A 16683-nucleotide genomic window follows, 5' to 3' on the forward strand; every position below is an offset into this window, starting at 1 on the left:
TTCCTGCTCCTCTGATGCTGCTTGGCCTGCTGTGTTCATCCAGTTCTACACCTTGTTATCTCAGTAGTTAAAGGAGGAGTTTCCAGAGCTTGGGGCCTGAGAAGCCAACGGCACGGCCATTGGTGGTGGAGTGGTGAAAATCTGGTGTGTGCAAAAGGAAAGAATTGGAGGGATGTAGAGATCGCAAACAGCAGTAGGGTAGGGGACTGTCACAGCCATGGGAGGGCAACAGTCTCCAGGAGCTCTGCTGGAAGTGATTAAATATACTGGGATGCCAATTGCAGCTTGAGAAGTCTGCTCCATAGAGAGAAGACAGCAGAGAAAGGCAGGTGAGCAGCCAACCATCATTGTGAAATTGTTCAATAACGAGGCTTCAATTTCCTCGATACATGGATCTTCAGGGTGAAACTCATGGTATGTTTTGGCAAGAGAAATGGTTTAACTGTGGGCAATTGCTGGTCAATTTTGATGGTGTCCAAACGAAGCAAGTTGTACAACGCAACAGTTAGGAATGCAAGAAATCTATTGAAGTAGGTACAAGCAATCTTCCCGATATGGCAACTAAATTATGAATACATCCCGTATTAAAATAAGTAATTGAACACAGGAGAATGGAATTTGAAAGAAAATTACCCTGGATTGACACACTGACATTAATACAATATAGTTCACAATTCACTGCCTATCAGCAACTTCAGCTTAGTTTTACCTGTGAAGCACATCATGAGTAACGTTACTGATTTAACAAATTTCACGATGCAAACAATTGTGTCATTTTGCATCTTTTTCCCAAAACAGACGTAGATGATGTACTAAGAACAGTCCTTGTTTGATACAGTGCCAATGTATTAACACCAAAGCATTCATTTTATCTTTGAAAGCAACTGTAGGAGAGCTTTACACAATGGGAACCGTGTTTCTGATTGCTTTCTGCAAGATTTTCGTTTTGAATGCATGGAACATCCTGTGGGCCCCCTGACAGATCAAATCCTCAAGGTGCACAACTAGATACAGAGTTCTGAGTCAACAGCAGTCAATTATAAAACTTGGCACAGTGAGGAATTCTGTTGGCATAGTTCAGCTCCTACCTTCTGAAACTGTCTAATGTTTCTCAACATAACTTGATAGCCTTTAGCTCATAAGGACCGAGATACTAAGGGATGGAAGCTACACTGCTCCAGTTAGCTCGCATTTAGAATACTGTTCCCAGGTCTGTGCTCACCCTTCACAAGAAAGTTACACTGACCTTGAAGTGGGGGCAGTGCATATTCACTTCAATTATACCATTAGCTGATCAAGTTAAATTGTGGTTGCTAAGGCTGGGGTGGAGTTTCTTCACACCAATGGATTTAAGGGGAAGGTAAACACATGAGGGGAAATGAATCGAAGGAGATGTTTATAGTTTGAAAAGAGATTGGAAAGGCTGAGGCTCAAGTGGATCATAAGCCTTAACACAGACCAATTGGGCTGCAGAATTCTATATAACGCGTTGATGTGAACACAATTTATTGTTACTCATCGCACTTCTTCTGAACTTGATGGGTAAGTGAGGAAATTATGCAAGCTTTTTTTTTAATACTGGCATTTTCTATATTAAGCATCAATCCAAACAGATTGAAGGATTATTCCCTATTTTTGCCTGGCACAGTAGCTCTTACCTAGTGTTTGCTACACCACTGACCAATATCAACATGCTATTACATTTATTAATCTCTACTGTTTTACCCCTAGTGGGCGCAATTCTCCGACAAAGCTGGCCAGTTAACATCAGATACATCATCCACCACAACATCACACTCTACAATAGAGCTGCGGCTTTGGCTCTTCAGTCATCCGAAGGAACACAATGAACTCGCCATGACTCAGTCTTTAATCAGTGCATTGCTGACTGCTCCTCTTCTGAACAAGTCTGTTTTTGAGAGAAGTTCTGTTGATCCTGTGATTAGACTTTCCGTTCACTGAAAAGCCACCATGTCCTGAGAGTTTGTCCTGCCATTTAGCTTCGAAAATTGAACTGGGCAAGGCAGCATTGTGACCACACGAGTGGTCAATTGAACATGATGGATTCAGGGTCCTGATTTGCCATTTGGGCCATGTGCCTCAGTACGTCTTTTTTAGTTAAGATGCCCAAGAGACGTCTGCAAGAAGAAGAATAAAAATACTTATAATATGGCATTCATGTGATTCAAGGTACAGAAGAGGTTACGATTGTCTAATTATTTTCCAGCAATCCATTCTGGAGTGGCAATAAAAGGTTTTGCCAACACAGAGCTGGAGTTATTGCCAATTCTGAGTTGCTCTAAACACGTTTAATGACAACGTTAATGGTGTCCTTAGCTATTGCTTTGTGATGAACTCCAGCCATATCCTAAGTCCTTACTCCCATGAAAATGCCACCATCCATATGCTCTCTGACACACCATCCGCATTCAACACTGGGAAACCACTTGCTACACCCACCTCCCAACTCCAAGAGGTTTGTCGATGCTCCACAATGATTTCATCCTGCCGATGTCACAGTTATCCCACCATAGGAGATCGGACTTTAACTCCAATCTACTATCTCTTATCCCGTTTCGCTGTTAATGAATCCTAATATTAATGTAACCAGGCCGAGTCTAACTTCGCTTTCCTAGGTCTATTTGCACACACATTTTGATTGCTGCTACATACCTGAGATTACCATTCTATCCCATTCCTCATGCTTTCTCTCTGCTTCTGTTGCCTTTACCTCTCTTGGACTCTATTCAAGATCATTGTGCTTCCCTTCACTTCTCCTCTCTCAGGTACTGTGCCATCCCAATTTGCGATGTCCACCCTTCATTACTCCTCCAATTCATTTCTCTTTTGCTGCAACCTGGACTTGACGCCCCATGAGGTCAGCCGCCATCTTGCCTCTGTGCTTCTCATCGCATCTTCTGACAGGCTCAGAGCGTCAGACATGCCTTAGTATGTAGCACTCCTGTCCCCGAACAACAAGGCTCTGGGTTCAGGACCCAAGCCCAGGTTTGACCATAACAATCAACGCTACATTCCAGTACCATTCTGATGGAGCATATCAGAGAATCCGTTGACCAAAGGCCTCCCCATCGATCTGCTCAGCTCCATGTAACAGATCACATGGCACTCTTTGGAAGAATTCCCAGTGTCCTGATCAATATGTATCCCTCAGTCTACATCTACAACACAGATTGTCCGTTCACTGTTACACCACTGTTTGCAGGAGGTTCGCTCCGTGTGTTTTCGGCTGTTACATTGCTAAATTATCCATTTACTGAAGCAGGAGTCGATCAGCCTTCCAAAAATGGTTTATCTGTATTTCGTAGCTCAGTAATTTGTTTGATCCCCTTCCTGATCAATGCCTGTTAGTGGGGAAAATTAGCCGTTCTATTGTAACTTTGGAAAACTGACAACCACATCATCCAGTTGACAAATAATTCATTCCAAGCATTGCCCACCAGGATGCAACAAAAGCAGGGGAGGGTGGTAAGGCAGGAAGTTAAAAGGAGGAAATAAAGCACTGCAGTGATCACCTCTCTCTAAAGGCATTCAGGGTGTTGGTAGACACTGCTTGTTCCCTCTCCAAGGAAACTTGGGCACAAATGTAAGAAAAAGCTCTTTACTTTCTATCCAGAGAATCTGAACATGTCTTGTAACCACCTAATCACTCTTGTTTCTAATTAAAAGCGAAATGACATCAAAAGTGAGGAAAAGTATGGAGAGAGGAAAGGACTGAATTAAAACGCAGTTAAGAAGATCAGCAGCTCCCTAGTATCTCTGGAGGATGTCCTGTTTCATTCTTAAAGGGACCACGATTCATGACATTGAAAATGGCTACCACACTTTCAGTAGTGGCTACACTTCAACGAGTGCTTCATTGCCTGTAAGACATGCTGCGGTCTTCAAAAGCGCTATATGAATGCAAGTCTTTCTTTTTATTAAAGGGACTAAGCATTGTCTCATTACAAGCGCTGCCTCATCTCACTTTCTCATTGACGTTCCCACCCTGTGCACTCAGCTGCAACTCCAACCTGTTTCCACAGGCCGTGATTGTCAGGAGAAATTTGGGAAATAATTTACAGGGGATTCAAAACCAATACAGTTACAGAGACTGATCAGGATTTTGACTGTCTGTCCCAATCTTGCTTCATGTAGACTTTTGCTAAATTCTAGCTAACACTGTTCCTAAAAATGCCTTGGGATGCTTCATTGCATCAAATGTACTATACAAAGACAAGCTAATGGTGTTTTGAAAATATCACAGCCTCCATTTTGCTCTATACTTGAAAGTTTTTCATCATTAGTTATTCTAATCATAAGACAAAAAGATCAAAAGAGACAGTAGCAGAAATAGGCCATTTGGCCCACTCAGTCTTGTCTGCCATTCAATGAGATCATGGCTTTCTGATAACTCCTCAGCTCCACTTTCCAGCCTTCTCCCCTCGATTCTTTTACTGATTTAAAAATCTGACTATCTCAGCCTTGAATGCACTTAATGATCCAGCCTCGACAGCCCCTCTGCGGTAAAGAACTCCACAGATTCACTACCTCCGGAGAGAAGAAATTCCCTCTCATCTCTGTCTTAAATGGATGACCCCTTATCCTGAGATCATGGACTCTCCCACAAGGGGAAACAGCCTTCCCACTGAAATAAAGGCCAAGGATCTTAGTTACCCACTGAACTTTTATGGAATTTTCTTTTGCAATTTCTACATGGGGACCCCAAATCCCTCAGCTGTAGCTTTCTACGGCACCATATGACATGGCATCCATCCCTCAGTCTGTTGCTGCTGTAGATGGATGTTCTGTGGGAAGGCAGTAAACTCACTCAGAAGATGTCCTTGGCATCAACAAAACACAACTCACCCGCTGCGGGTGACCAGGCACTGCCGGAGACCAAGTTTACGGAATATGTCCACCACCGTCTCCATGGGCGTGTGGTCCGTTACCGTGAAGGGGCTCAGGTTGAGAATCCTCCGCAGCTTGAGTGGGCATGGGCTGTTGCCAAGTAACGGTGGCGGATCTTCAGTGAAATACACAATCGAGTTGCTGACCACTCCGTCTTGTACCTTTCTTGCGTTTTCTGACATGGGGAGGAAAATAACAAACATTGAGCGAACACAAAACCTGGCTGGTTAACCTTTTGATTCCCCCTAACCCACAGGAGTATGCAACACCTTTCATTTTCTCCTTTCCTCTCCAGAAGGCACTATTTCATCCAGGGGTATGTTACCAATGGGCATTATCAACTATCTCATACCTGAACCAATGGTCCTGGGCACCAAACACAGTAAAGGGCTAACAAGAGCTTAACTGTAATAACTACTGAGCATCTCTGTGAGGAGCTACATAATGATGATATAAGACCACACAGAATAGGACCCAGGTCTGCACAGTTCCAGAGATGCCCCTTCTTACCATGCCTTGTACAAGCTTATGTTTTGTAAGGGCCTGTTGATGTTCACTCGCCTGATCTTACTACACTGATCGTACTCCCAGTTCACAAACATTTTCCAGGCAGAAGGACAGAATTGGTGCAGCGGAGTACAGGTTGATGCTTTCACCAATTCCTAGCACTCAACTCAAACCAGGTCATCAAATCTGGGCTTCTTCTGGCCTAGATGTACAATGCTAAGTTGTCAATGGATTTAACCACTGAGCCATTTTGGGGCAGCCTCCACCCCTCCAAATCCCTTTGCCGCAATCCTACTTCATTTATCCAGCCACTTGATTCCCCTCACAATCAGGAAGACTGTGATAAACACAGTCTGGTGCTCTCAGCAAATTCTGACAGAGCTCCCCCGCCGATTCCTGACGGAAAATCATTTCTGTTAGTACTGAACAAGATGACCACCTGGACCTGAATGAGAAATCCCGTATAACTTCTCATGTTATTGCCCTTGTACGGGGTTCAGTGTTTGGATGGATGTGTGTCAAGTTTCTATTGACATTGCCAGTCAACTTTAGCTCAGTTTCTGGTTTTGCACTTTCTGGAATGAATTCAATTGAAGGGGAGAGATGAGCTGATCAGTTGACACTCTGACAGGCCACGACATGAATAACCCATCCAGGTACACAACCGTTCACCATGAGCCAACAGGTTGCCTTCCTCTAAATAGCAGGATGCTGCTAGGTGCCCTACAAAACCAGATGTTTGAAGCAAGGGGCATCACAAATACTTACTGGACATGAATATGCTGCTGGATTTTATTTCAGATATTTTAGATGCGGCTGAGGAGAATTCTCTTCTTTCTTTCAGAGAGATGTCGGTCTCTGAATTCCCTTCCCCAGAGAGGCAGACTCACTGATTATTTATAAAGCAGAAGTAGACAGGTCCCCTGGCTAACAGTTTAAGGGAGTCAATAGTGATTGGGTGTAGGCAGGAGTGTGGAATTGAGGGCACAATCAGACCAGCCACGATCTTGTACAGTGGCAGAGCAGCCCTGAGGGGCTGAATGGCCTGCTCCTAATTCATATGTTTGTCCACTCACTGGGACTGCCTGCAGCAATGCTCAGGCCCAGCGCCACTGGTTCCACTGAGCCAACGGCTCACCCCAACTTCAAACATTCAAAGGAAGTCTGTAAAACTCAACTCTGTCCTGAATCCAAAGTAAAAATGCAATGTACAAATAACATCCGCCGAGCTGAAAAACTCACTGATTGCGGGAATGAGATCCCTTCTTTGGACGAAGCCAATGAGCCGCTCCGATTCCTTAGTGACGACCACAGGGAAGCCATTGTAATCTGTCTCTTTAATAAGGGTCTCCACATCCTCCACTGTCATACTGCTTTGGGTCAAGACAGAGAGTGGGGGCTCAGTCCGTCTTGGCCTCATCACGTCCGTTGCCAGGGTCCTGTGCCTGAACTCATCCTTTGAATCCAAGAAAGGGTAGCCATTCAAGTGGATGTGCGCTTCGTAGATACCCACTTTCCCAAAGGCATCTGCCACCCACTTGCTGGTCACCGCTGCAGCCATTAATGGTACAATGTACTCCAATCCGCCAGTTAGCTCGAACATGATCACAACCAGGGACACCGTCATACGAGTGACTCCACCTGTGGCAAAATTGTCAATAGCTAGAATGAGGCACTCTTAAACATCTCCCATAAAGTCAATGGCTCGACAAGTAGGAGTGTGATAAAGCTGGCCCCGCATTTATTCTTAAATTCTCACCCTTTGTTTTCAGATCCCTTCACGGCCTATCCCATCTCTGTAACTCCCTTTTACCTGTACAACCCTCTGAAATCTCTACACTCTTCCAACTCCAGTCTCTTGCAAACCCATGATGTTCTTTGTTCTATTGGTGATGTCCCATTAAGCTGTAGAATTCCCTCCCTAAACCGTTGCAGGTTCCCGCTCTCTGTCTCCTTTCAGGCGAATTTTCAATCCCATTCCTTCCAACTTTTGACTAAGATTCTCCAGTCTCCTTCTGTGGCTCGCTGTCAAGTTTTACTCGTCTGATTACACAACTTGTCATATTTAATGTGAATGCATGTTATGTAATCCTTACAATCTCTCACTTCAGAACTGGAAGTTGTCAAGTTTGCACAATATGCCTATCCCTATCCAAATTCTACACTACATACACAAGATATGACTACTCCAATGCTCTACTGACTAACTTTACACGTTCTACTTGCCGTAAAACCCAAGGTTATCCAAAACAAGACCACCTGTGTCTTAAATCACACCACGTCATGTTCACCTATCACCCTTGTCCTCACTGGCCTGTACTGGCTCCCAGTCAAGCAACATTTTGATTAGTACATTCTCATCCTTATTTTTAAATCCCACCATAGTCGAGCCCTTCATATCTGTGTAATCTCTACCAGCCCGATATCCTCCAAGGTTATCAGTCCTCCACTAATTCTCAGCCTTTGAGCACATCGATTTGAATCCAATAAGCAGAGGCAGTAGTTTCAGTTTCTTATGCCTCAATGTCTGGATTCCACTCCTTGTTCTTCTCAGGTCTCTCCCTTGCTTTCCTCCTTTCATACCATCCTTAAAACCTCTCATTCTGATCCAAGTTTTTGGTTATCTGATCTGAACCTGTTTTTATGTAAGTGACTCAGTGTTATATTTTGCTTCAAAATATTCTTAAGTGTAAGATGTTGCATGTTGTTGTTGCAGTCAGATTTGGCTCAGCGCTGACACTCTTGTTTCTGCGTCAAAACCTTGCGAGTTCAAGATAAAAACCGAGAGAACCACAGATACTGTAAATCAGAAACAATAACAGAAATTGCTGGAACAACTCAGCAGGTCTGACTGCGTCTGTGGAGAGAAATCAGAGTTAACGTTTCGGGTTTGGTGAGGAAGAGTCACTCGACCCGGAACGTTAACTCTGATTTCTCTCCACAGACGCTGCCAGACCTGCTGAGCTGTTCCAGCAATTTCTACTTTTGATGGCTTGTGAATTCAAGGTTTTGGAAAAGTAATCCAGGCTGTCACTCCAACACATTAGAACATAGAACAGTACAGCACAGCAACAGGCTCTTCAACCCACTATGTCCGTGTTGACCATGATGCCATTGTAAACTAGTCCGGTCTGCCTGCATGTGGTCCCTGTCCCTCTATTCCCTGCCTGATCATGCGTCTTTCTAAATGCCTCTTAAACATTGCTATAGTATCTGTTTCTACCACCTCCCCTGGCAGTGTGTTGCGGGCACCTACCATCCTCTGTGTAAAAAACTTGTCTCGCACATCTCCTTCAAACCTTTCCCCTCTCACCTTTAACCTATGCCCCCTCATACTTGACATTCCCACCCTGGGAAGAAGACTCTGAGGTTTGTCCAACCTCTCCTTATAACTAATACACTCTCTTTTGCACCCTCTCCAAAGCCTTCACATCTTCCCTATAGTGTGGTGACCAGAACGGCACACAATATCCAAATGTGACCTAACCAAAATTTAATACACGACAAAACAGGGATTGCTGTTCTGTCAGAGTGCTATCTTTTTGATGAGGCACTGCAAAGCTCCACCTTCATGTCCCCTCTCAGTCTCCTCTCCTCAAAGGAAGACAATCTCAGTCTGTCCAATCTCTCTGCATAACTGAAACTCTCCAGCCCTGGCTACATCTTCGTAAATCTCCTCTGCACCCTCTTCTGTGCCATCATATCCCTCCTACATTGTGGTGTCCAGAACTACACACAGTACTCTAACTGTGGCCTAACCAACGTTTTATACAGTTTCATCAGAACCTCCCTAGCTCAGCTAATAAAGACAAGTGCTCAATATGCCTTCTTAAACACTTTAACCACAGTTGAGGGCCTGGTGATACCTTAAGGAACTGGCGTACATACACATAGAATGTTGGCCAAGGTATTGGGAGACCTCCATTTCTATTCTTCAAATTAATTGACAGGATCTTTTAAGTTCACCTGAGAGTGCACAAGGTCCCAGTTTAATAGCCCAACTGAAAGAGAGCACTTCAGATAATATACTGTTCCCTCGGAGTTGTGCTGAGATGTTAGCCTGGATTATTTGTGCTCAAGTATCTACAGTAGGGACTTGAACCCACAGCCTTCTGACTTGACCAACAGACGTTCCATTAGGAAATCTCCAGTATTTACCAGGCTGAACAAAGCCTTCACTATAGTTGTCAAGCTTTTCCTTTCAACTCAAAGGTGCTACCCAACAAAATAGGTCAACATTCACAATGCTGTCAAGAGATTCCAAAATATACAATGTTCAAGTTGGATACAAGTCTAAAGCTCGTTGGCTTTGCTGAAATCAAAGTCACTAGTTAATGGCACATCAGGAATCACTCACCAAGGCACGCAGCAGCACCAACCATAGCATACAGCCCTGGGGTGACACAGTCTGCACCAGGCCTGCACCAGCTTCTGAAGATGAACCAGTCATGGTGGTGATAGGCCATCTGCTCCACACCAATACCAACCATTCTGCCAGCTATGGCTCCGACAGCCATGCTTGGAATAAACAGTCCTGACGGCATCTGCAGAAACAATGAGGATAAAAGAACCTGACACATCCTTTTGGTGTTTGCAAGCTTGCTAAGGGGTTGGTTAGCTGGACGGCAGGTTTGCAGTGCAGAGCAACACCAACAGCATGGATTCAAAACCCATGCCAGCTGAGGTTACTATGAAAGACTCGCCTTCTCAGTCTCTCCCCTTACTTGAGGTGTGGTAACCAGTTGTCCCTCTGTCTCATGGGAGAGCAGCCCTACAGTCCAGTAAGAGGCTGACACTTTTACTTTGACCTTTGCTAGTATGCTATTCTGTAAGGAGTTGTTAACACCAGATGCGTTAGCAGCGTTTAACTCCCATGTCAAGTCAGGAAGCAATGGAAATGAAGCCAACACCTGTCACTTCTTTGTAGTAAATAATGCTGGTGCTCCGACTTACGAAGATAAAGGTTAACTTTCTTTCAAATACAGTCAGAAGGGAGCTCGTGGATATTGAGATATCCAAGCACCTAAAACTTGAAAATTTCCTTATGAAAACTTTCTACCGATTCCAACCTTGACAAAATTAACTGATTGTTCCCATGTCCAAAAATAATGTGCAATTTTAATCACATTAGTACACAAGGTAACAAAACTGTTCCTACAGTTCACTCCTTCATTACTCAGTATTTTAAACAGATATAAACTAGTAGTAGACAGCAACATAAGCTGGGGTCAGGAAATTTATGTGAGGCTGCAGCTGATGTAATTATTGTGCAGGATGTTACGTCACGACACAGCTAGCAAAACTGAAGGAAACAAGATTATTTCTTGTATGTCCTCAATGCCATTAAGCCTAAAAGAAGCAGCTTACAATAGCACCTTGGATATAAAATAAACTACCTTTCTTTACCCAAAGAGTTAATTAAGCATACAAAAAATAAGAAATAAACAAAAATCATATGTATAAATCTCAAATAAATCCTGTTTTTTAACACAGAGTAGCTCATATGTGGAATGATGCAGGTACAGTTACAATGTTTAAAAGACATTTATATCAGTACATGAATAAAAATGTCTGGAGGGATATGGGTCAAGTGCATGCAGATGGGAACTGGGAATATGGTTGGCATGGACTGGTTGGGCCGAAGGGTCTGTTTCCATGCTGTATGACTCTATGTTCTTCTTTAGAGCAGAGAAGGTTACGGGGAGATTTTATAAGGTGCTCAGAATTATGAGATGTGTCAATACAGTAAATAAGGTGAAACTATTTCCACTTGCAGGAGGATCAGTAAGAAGGGGAGATATTTAATATAATCTGCAAAGAGTCAGAGGGGAAGTCAAATTTTGTTTTCCTCAGTGAGTCGAGATCTGGAACCTGCTGCCTGAAAGGCAGTGGAAGGAGATTCAATTGTAATTTTTTCAGCTGGGTATTGGATGTGTACCTCAAAAGAAAAGAAATAATCAAGCTACAGAGAAAAAGCAAGGAATGCGTTTAACTGCTCAAAAGGCTGAACAGCGTCTTCCTGGGCTGCAAGATTTTAATACAAGCGATAATTTTGAGGAAGCACAGCCCGGAGGCTTCCCATCATCACAGTTTACAGGGAAACCCAACTGTTTCAATAATCTTCCGCAAATAAAGGGAGGGGTCCACCTTCACATTAAACACTAAAATTAAAGATCGCAACCAAATGCGCAAGATTCCTTTTGCTTTGGGTTACTGCAGAAACTGTAAATATTAGCTTTAATCAGTAACAGAAAAACTCAGATTTTGCTGAGTGGTGAATTAGCTGAGCTGACCAAGGTTTTAAAGATAGCCGAGGAAAAGCAGTAGCTTTCAGTTCAGAACAGGCAGTGACAAACAGTTTGGTGGGGGAGTGCCACACAGCGTGCTGCATTGGTCTCCTTACTTAAGCAAGGATATAAACATATCACAAGCAGTTCAGAGAATCACAGGCACGAGAAGAGAGGTACTGAGTAAACTAAAGATTACACTAAGTGCCCAGGTCCTGGTTGACTTCCCCCCCTCAAGGGTTTTGAAATTGAAATAGTCAGTATATGGGTTTTAATTTTCCAAAGTGCCATTGATTCAGGGATGGCCTGCTTAGATTGAAAGATAGTGAATATAACTCTTTTCATCAAAGATTGGGAGAGCAGGAAACTTCAGGCCATGTAGCTTCACATCTTCCTAGAATCATAGAAGTTATCACAGAATCTTTATAGTGTGGAAGCAGGCCATTCAGCCCAAACCACCCCTCCAAAAGACCACCCCACTGAGACCCACACCCCCACCCCTACCCCTATCCTGTCACTGTAACCCTGCATTTCCCTTGGCTAATCCACCTAGCCTGTACATGCCTGGACACTATGGGCAATTGAGCATGGCCAATCCATCTAACCTGCACATCTTTGGACTGTGGGAGGAAACCGGAGTACCCGGAGGAAACCCACGCAGACACGGGGAGAATGTGCAAACTCCACACAGACAGTCGCCCAAGGCTGGAATCAAACCTGGGCCCCTGGCGCTGTGAGGCAGCTGTGCTAACCACTGAACCACTGTGCCACCCCCTTAATCTATCCTAGAGAAATTGTTAGAATGTTATAGCAGGGCACTTGGGTGAGTTCAAGGCAATCAAGACCAGTCAGCATGGTTTTGTGAAAGGGAAATCATATTTGACCAATCTATCAGGAGTTTGTAGAGGAGGAAGTATGTGCTGTGGATAAAGGGGAACCAGCAAATGTACTGTGCCTATATTTCCAGAAGGCATTTGATAGGGTACCACATCAAAGGATACTGCAGAAAAGCTCATGATATAGGGCTAGCACCTTGGCTTGGGCAGAAGATTTGCTGGCTAACAGGAAGCAGAGAGCGCATGTGAATTGGTCTTTTTCAGATTGGCAAGATGTAACGAGTGGTGTGCCACAGGGGTCAGTGCTGGGATGTCAACTGATTACAATTTGTATTAAGCAGGGCTTAGATTAAGCAATTAGATATAGCTGCCAAATTTGCTGATGACACACAGGTTGGTGGAAAAGTAATTTGTGAATAGGACGAATGAGGTTACAAAAAGTCATTGATAGGTTAAGGGGAGTGGGCCGAAAGGGGTGGGGAAAATGTAAAGTTATTCATTTTGGCGGGAAGAATAAAAAAGCAGTATCTTATATAAAAGATGAGAGCACTGAGGTGCAGAGAAATCTGGGAGCATGAATTGCAAAAGGTCATTATGTACACAGACTGAGCAGGGGAAGTTCAGGAGACCACACGAATCATTGACATTTAATTCCTGCATTTGAGAATTCATTGCAGCAATTCTGTTGGATTGCAGATCTGAACTGTCTCATCATGGCCCTTCACTCCATCTTGTTCCCTCCTCAAAAGCCTGCCCGTTGTCACCCATGACCTTTAAGATCAAGGTGGCATTAAAGGGATTTCCAGGCTCCAGGTAATAATGGAAGCTTTTGGGCTGACTTCACTATTTGGAGGGAGACAAAAATCTACCATTAAGTGATTGTATCAGGCCATATCTGTTATCGGAGACCCAATGCCATGGCGGTCTGAGGGAGCAACAGGATCAAGGGAGCATTGGAAGGGAATGGTCCAGGAAGCAAGCTGCACACCTTGCACATCTCAGGAATGGACAGGGATGGAATGGCTAATATCAGAAACAGGTCAGGCCAGAGATAGCCTGCCCCACCTCGGAGGGTGGAAGAAATTTTTCCCTGTGTCCGGCAAAGGAAAATATCCCCAACAGCCTTGTAAGGAACAAATGTTACCCATACTCCGCAGCAATGTATGCTTGTTTTAATTTGGATTTAACTGCACCGTGAATGAATCAAATAATCACATTAGCTGCTCTTCAATTTGCTCTCCCCCCAAAAGTTCTGATTTCCTGGGGACATTCATTCCTCTTTGACTAACTGACCATCAACACCCCCTCCCAGTGAGCACCAGCACACCAATTCATTAAAAATTAATTCTCAGGGATGTTAGCAAGTCTTACTGAGACCAGAGTTTTACTTATGGATTTAACCTGAATTCAGAGTTCTCAGAGTGGCGGAATTTGAATATGTCCTAATGCATGAGGGAGCTCTGGTTACTGTTTGAATAATACTTGCCACCATAATGCCGTAACTAGATAACAAGCCGAGTCAAAGAGCCAGGATGATGGTCAAGGAGCTGAGCTCCCCTTACTAAGGGCCGGCCTGTTTTTACCTGCTCTAATTCAAAAGGGGTGGCACGGTGGATCAGTGGCTGCCTCACAGGGACCCAGGTTCGATTCCACCCTCGGATGACTGTCTGTGTGGAGTTTGCACATTCTCCCCGTGTCTGGGTGGGTTTCCTCCGGGTGCTCCGGTTTCCTCCTACAGTCCAAAGATGTGCAGGCGAGGTAGGTAGGCCACACTACATTATCCATAGTGTCTGGGGATGTGCAGGCTAGGTGCGGGTTAGCCATGGTTAATGCAGGGTTACAGGGATAGGGCAGGGATCTGGGGGGGATGCAGTTCAGAGGGTTGGTGCGGACTCCATGGGCTGAACAGCCTGCTTCCACACTGTAGGGATTCTATGAGCGCTAAACACACTGGGCTCACTTATCCTCGGCTGATCAAGATCACACAAGGTGGAACGGCCCTTACCTTCATGCCAAAAGTGAATATGGTGATGACGATTTTGAAGACCAGTGCAAGAGCTAACTGCCATATGGCTGCGTAGACCCCAGGACCAGCTGGCCTGTCTGGGATGTCATCCACTGGCCGAGTCATGTTCGGGTCATTGATGTAGTCACAGAGCTGTGAGGATTCGAGCGCTCCACAGTCATTGAAGAGCTCTGAGATGAGCTCACTGGTACTCTGCCGGGTGTACTGATTCGGAAAGGAAAAGATGGCTGTGATGGCGGTGACCATAATCACCTCCAGCACCGGGTACCTTCCCAGCTTCGTGTTCTTGCGTTTCCGACACCACGCGATGTTTCCCCGGATGAACAGCGTTCCCCACAGGCCGCCAAATACCCCGAGGAAAATGAAAGGCACCAGTTCGGCCATGTACCAGGGGGTATGGTACTCCACGTAAAACAGCACCAGCCGGCTGTTACCGAACGGGTTGATGGAGCGCAGCGTGAAAGCAGCCACCAAAGCAGCGAAGAATGATCTCCAGAGCGTCTTCAACGGGAAGTAGTAACTGACCTGGAAAACAAACAGCAGAAGCTGCCGTCACTAACACATCTTCCATTTTACTCACTTCAGGTTCAACATAGAACAGTACAGCACAGTACAGGCCCTTCGGCCCACGATGCTGTGCAGACCTATTATCCTACTAAGATCAACCTACCCTGCATACCCTACATTTTACTATCCTCCATGTGCCTGTCCAAGAGTCGCTTAAATGTCTCTAATGTATCTGACTCTACTACCACTGCCGGCAGCGCATTCCACACACCCACCACTCTCTGTGTAAACAACTTACCTCTGACATCTCCCCTATACCTTCCTCCAATCACCTTAAAATTATGCCCCCTCATAATAGTCACTTCCGCCCTGGCAGAACATCTCTGACTATCTACTCTATCTATGCCTCTCATCATCTTGTACACCTCTATCAAGTCACCTCTCATCCTTCTTCGTTCCAATGAAAAAACCCCAGCTCCCTCAACCTTTCCTCATAAGACCTGCCCTCTAGTCCAGGTAAATCTCCTCTGCACCCTCTCTAAAGCTTCCACATCCTTCCTATAATGAGGTGACCAGAACTGAACACAATGTTCCAAGTGTGGTCTAACCAAGGTATTATAGAGCTGCAGCATAACCTCTTAAACTCAATTCCCCTGCCAATGAAAGCTAACACACCATAACAACCCTATCAACTTGGGTGGCAACTTTAAGGGATCTATGGACATGGAACCCCAAGATCACTGTGTTCCTCCACACTGCCACACTTGCTTTTACCAAATTATTCCTTCCCTGCTGCCTCCCACTAGCCTCCTCAGAAAGCGCTAAGATTGTGAATGTGAATGTCTCTGAGCACTTCTAATAGTGCTTTATACTGGCTTACAGAGGGTAAGTGCTCTTTCCTCTCTAACCCAGGGGACCAGAGGTGGGGGGGGCGGGGGGTGGGAGTCAATTAGAATACCTCTACACCAGCGGAGATTAGCAAGCCCAGCAGCGTGAGAATTAAAGCGGGCATTTTGCTGCCTTGTAAGATATAGTGGTGTTACAATGTGACTCATTTGCTGACATCTCAGGCCAGACCCCCAGACAGACAGAACAATCACTTTCATTTCCACAGACATTTCAATTCATTAACTGAAGAAAGCAGTCATTTAGCCCAGTGCCTTTGAGATTATAGACCTGAATGATGATATTGGTCCTCATCTCCATGGCAGGAAGGGAAAACAATCAGATCTGATTGGCTGAGGGTACAGGAAAACCAGTGACCGGGGAATGGAGATGGAAGTGTGACTTTAGGAGAGCCCTTGGCCTTTATCACCAGGACCACGACACCACAAGGGTGTGTGCTTTCTGTTGGCCATCTTGAAAGTTTAGAAGGTCACTTAGTACCCGAACAATGGGTACTGCCATGGCCACATTTCTAAGTCGATTGAACAGTAGATTGTTCCAAGGAGACCAGATTCTCATTGGTGAGTGAAAAATGAGATGCCAACATCTGTAAAGTTTAGGCCTGAAAACATTCAGATTGAGCTGGTCAGTCACCAGAATCCAATTCTGTCAAATGCCCCAGGGGGGTGGGGGCGAGGGGGGCGTGTGGTGGTTGGTAGCGAAACCA

The 16683-nt window shown here is 44.8% G+C and overlaps 1 protein-coding gene across 1 annotated transcript in view; it reads right to left on the minus strand.

Annotated features, from left to right (window-relative positions):
• Positions 1-65: 65 nt before the first annotated feature.
• Positions 66-16683, minus strand: part of clcn4 (chloride channel, voltage-sensitive 4) — a 63138-nt gene continuing 46520 nt past the window's right edge. The window contains exons 9-13 of the mRNA XM_048602939.1: positions 14544-15089; positions 9773-9959; positions 6658-7056; positions 4867-5083; positions 66-2138 (exon numbers count right to left, since the gene is read on the minus strand). Coding sequence (XP_048458896.1) covers positions 2048-2138; positions 4867-5083; positions 6658-7056; positions 9773-9959; positions 14544-15089 — 1440 coding nt within the window. The 3' untranslated portion in view covers positions 66-2047. The remainder of the gene's footprint in view (positions 2139-4866; positions 5084-6657; positions 7057-9772; positions 9960-14543; positions 15090-16683) is intronic.

This window comes from Rhincodon typus, chromosome 11, assembly GCF_021869965.1.
Source record: "Rhincodon typus isolate 14 chromosome 11, sRhiTyp1.1, whole genome shotgun sequence".
NCBI classification, from domain to species: domain Eukaryota; kingdom Metazoa; phylum Chordata; class Chondrichthyes; order Orectolobiformes; family Rhincodontidae; genus Rhincodon; species Rhincodon typus.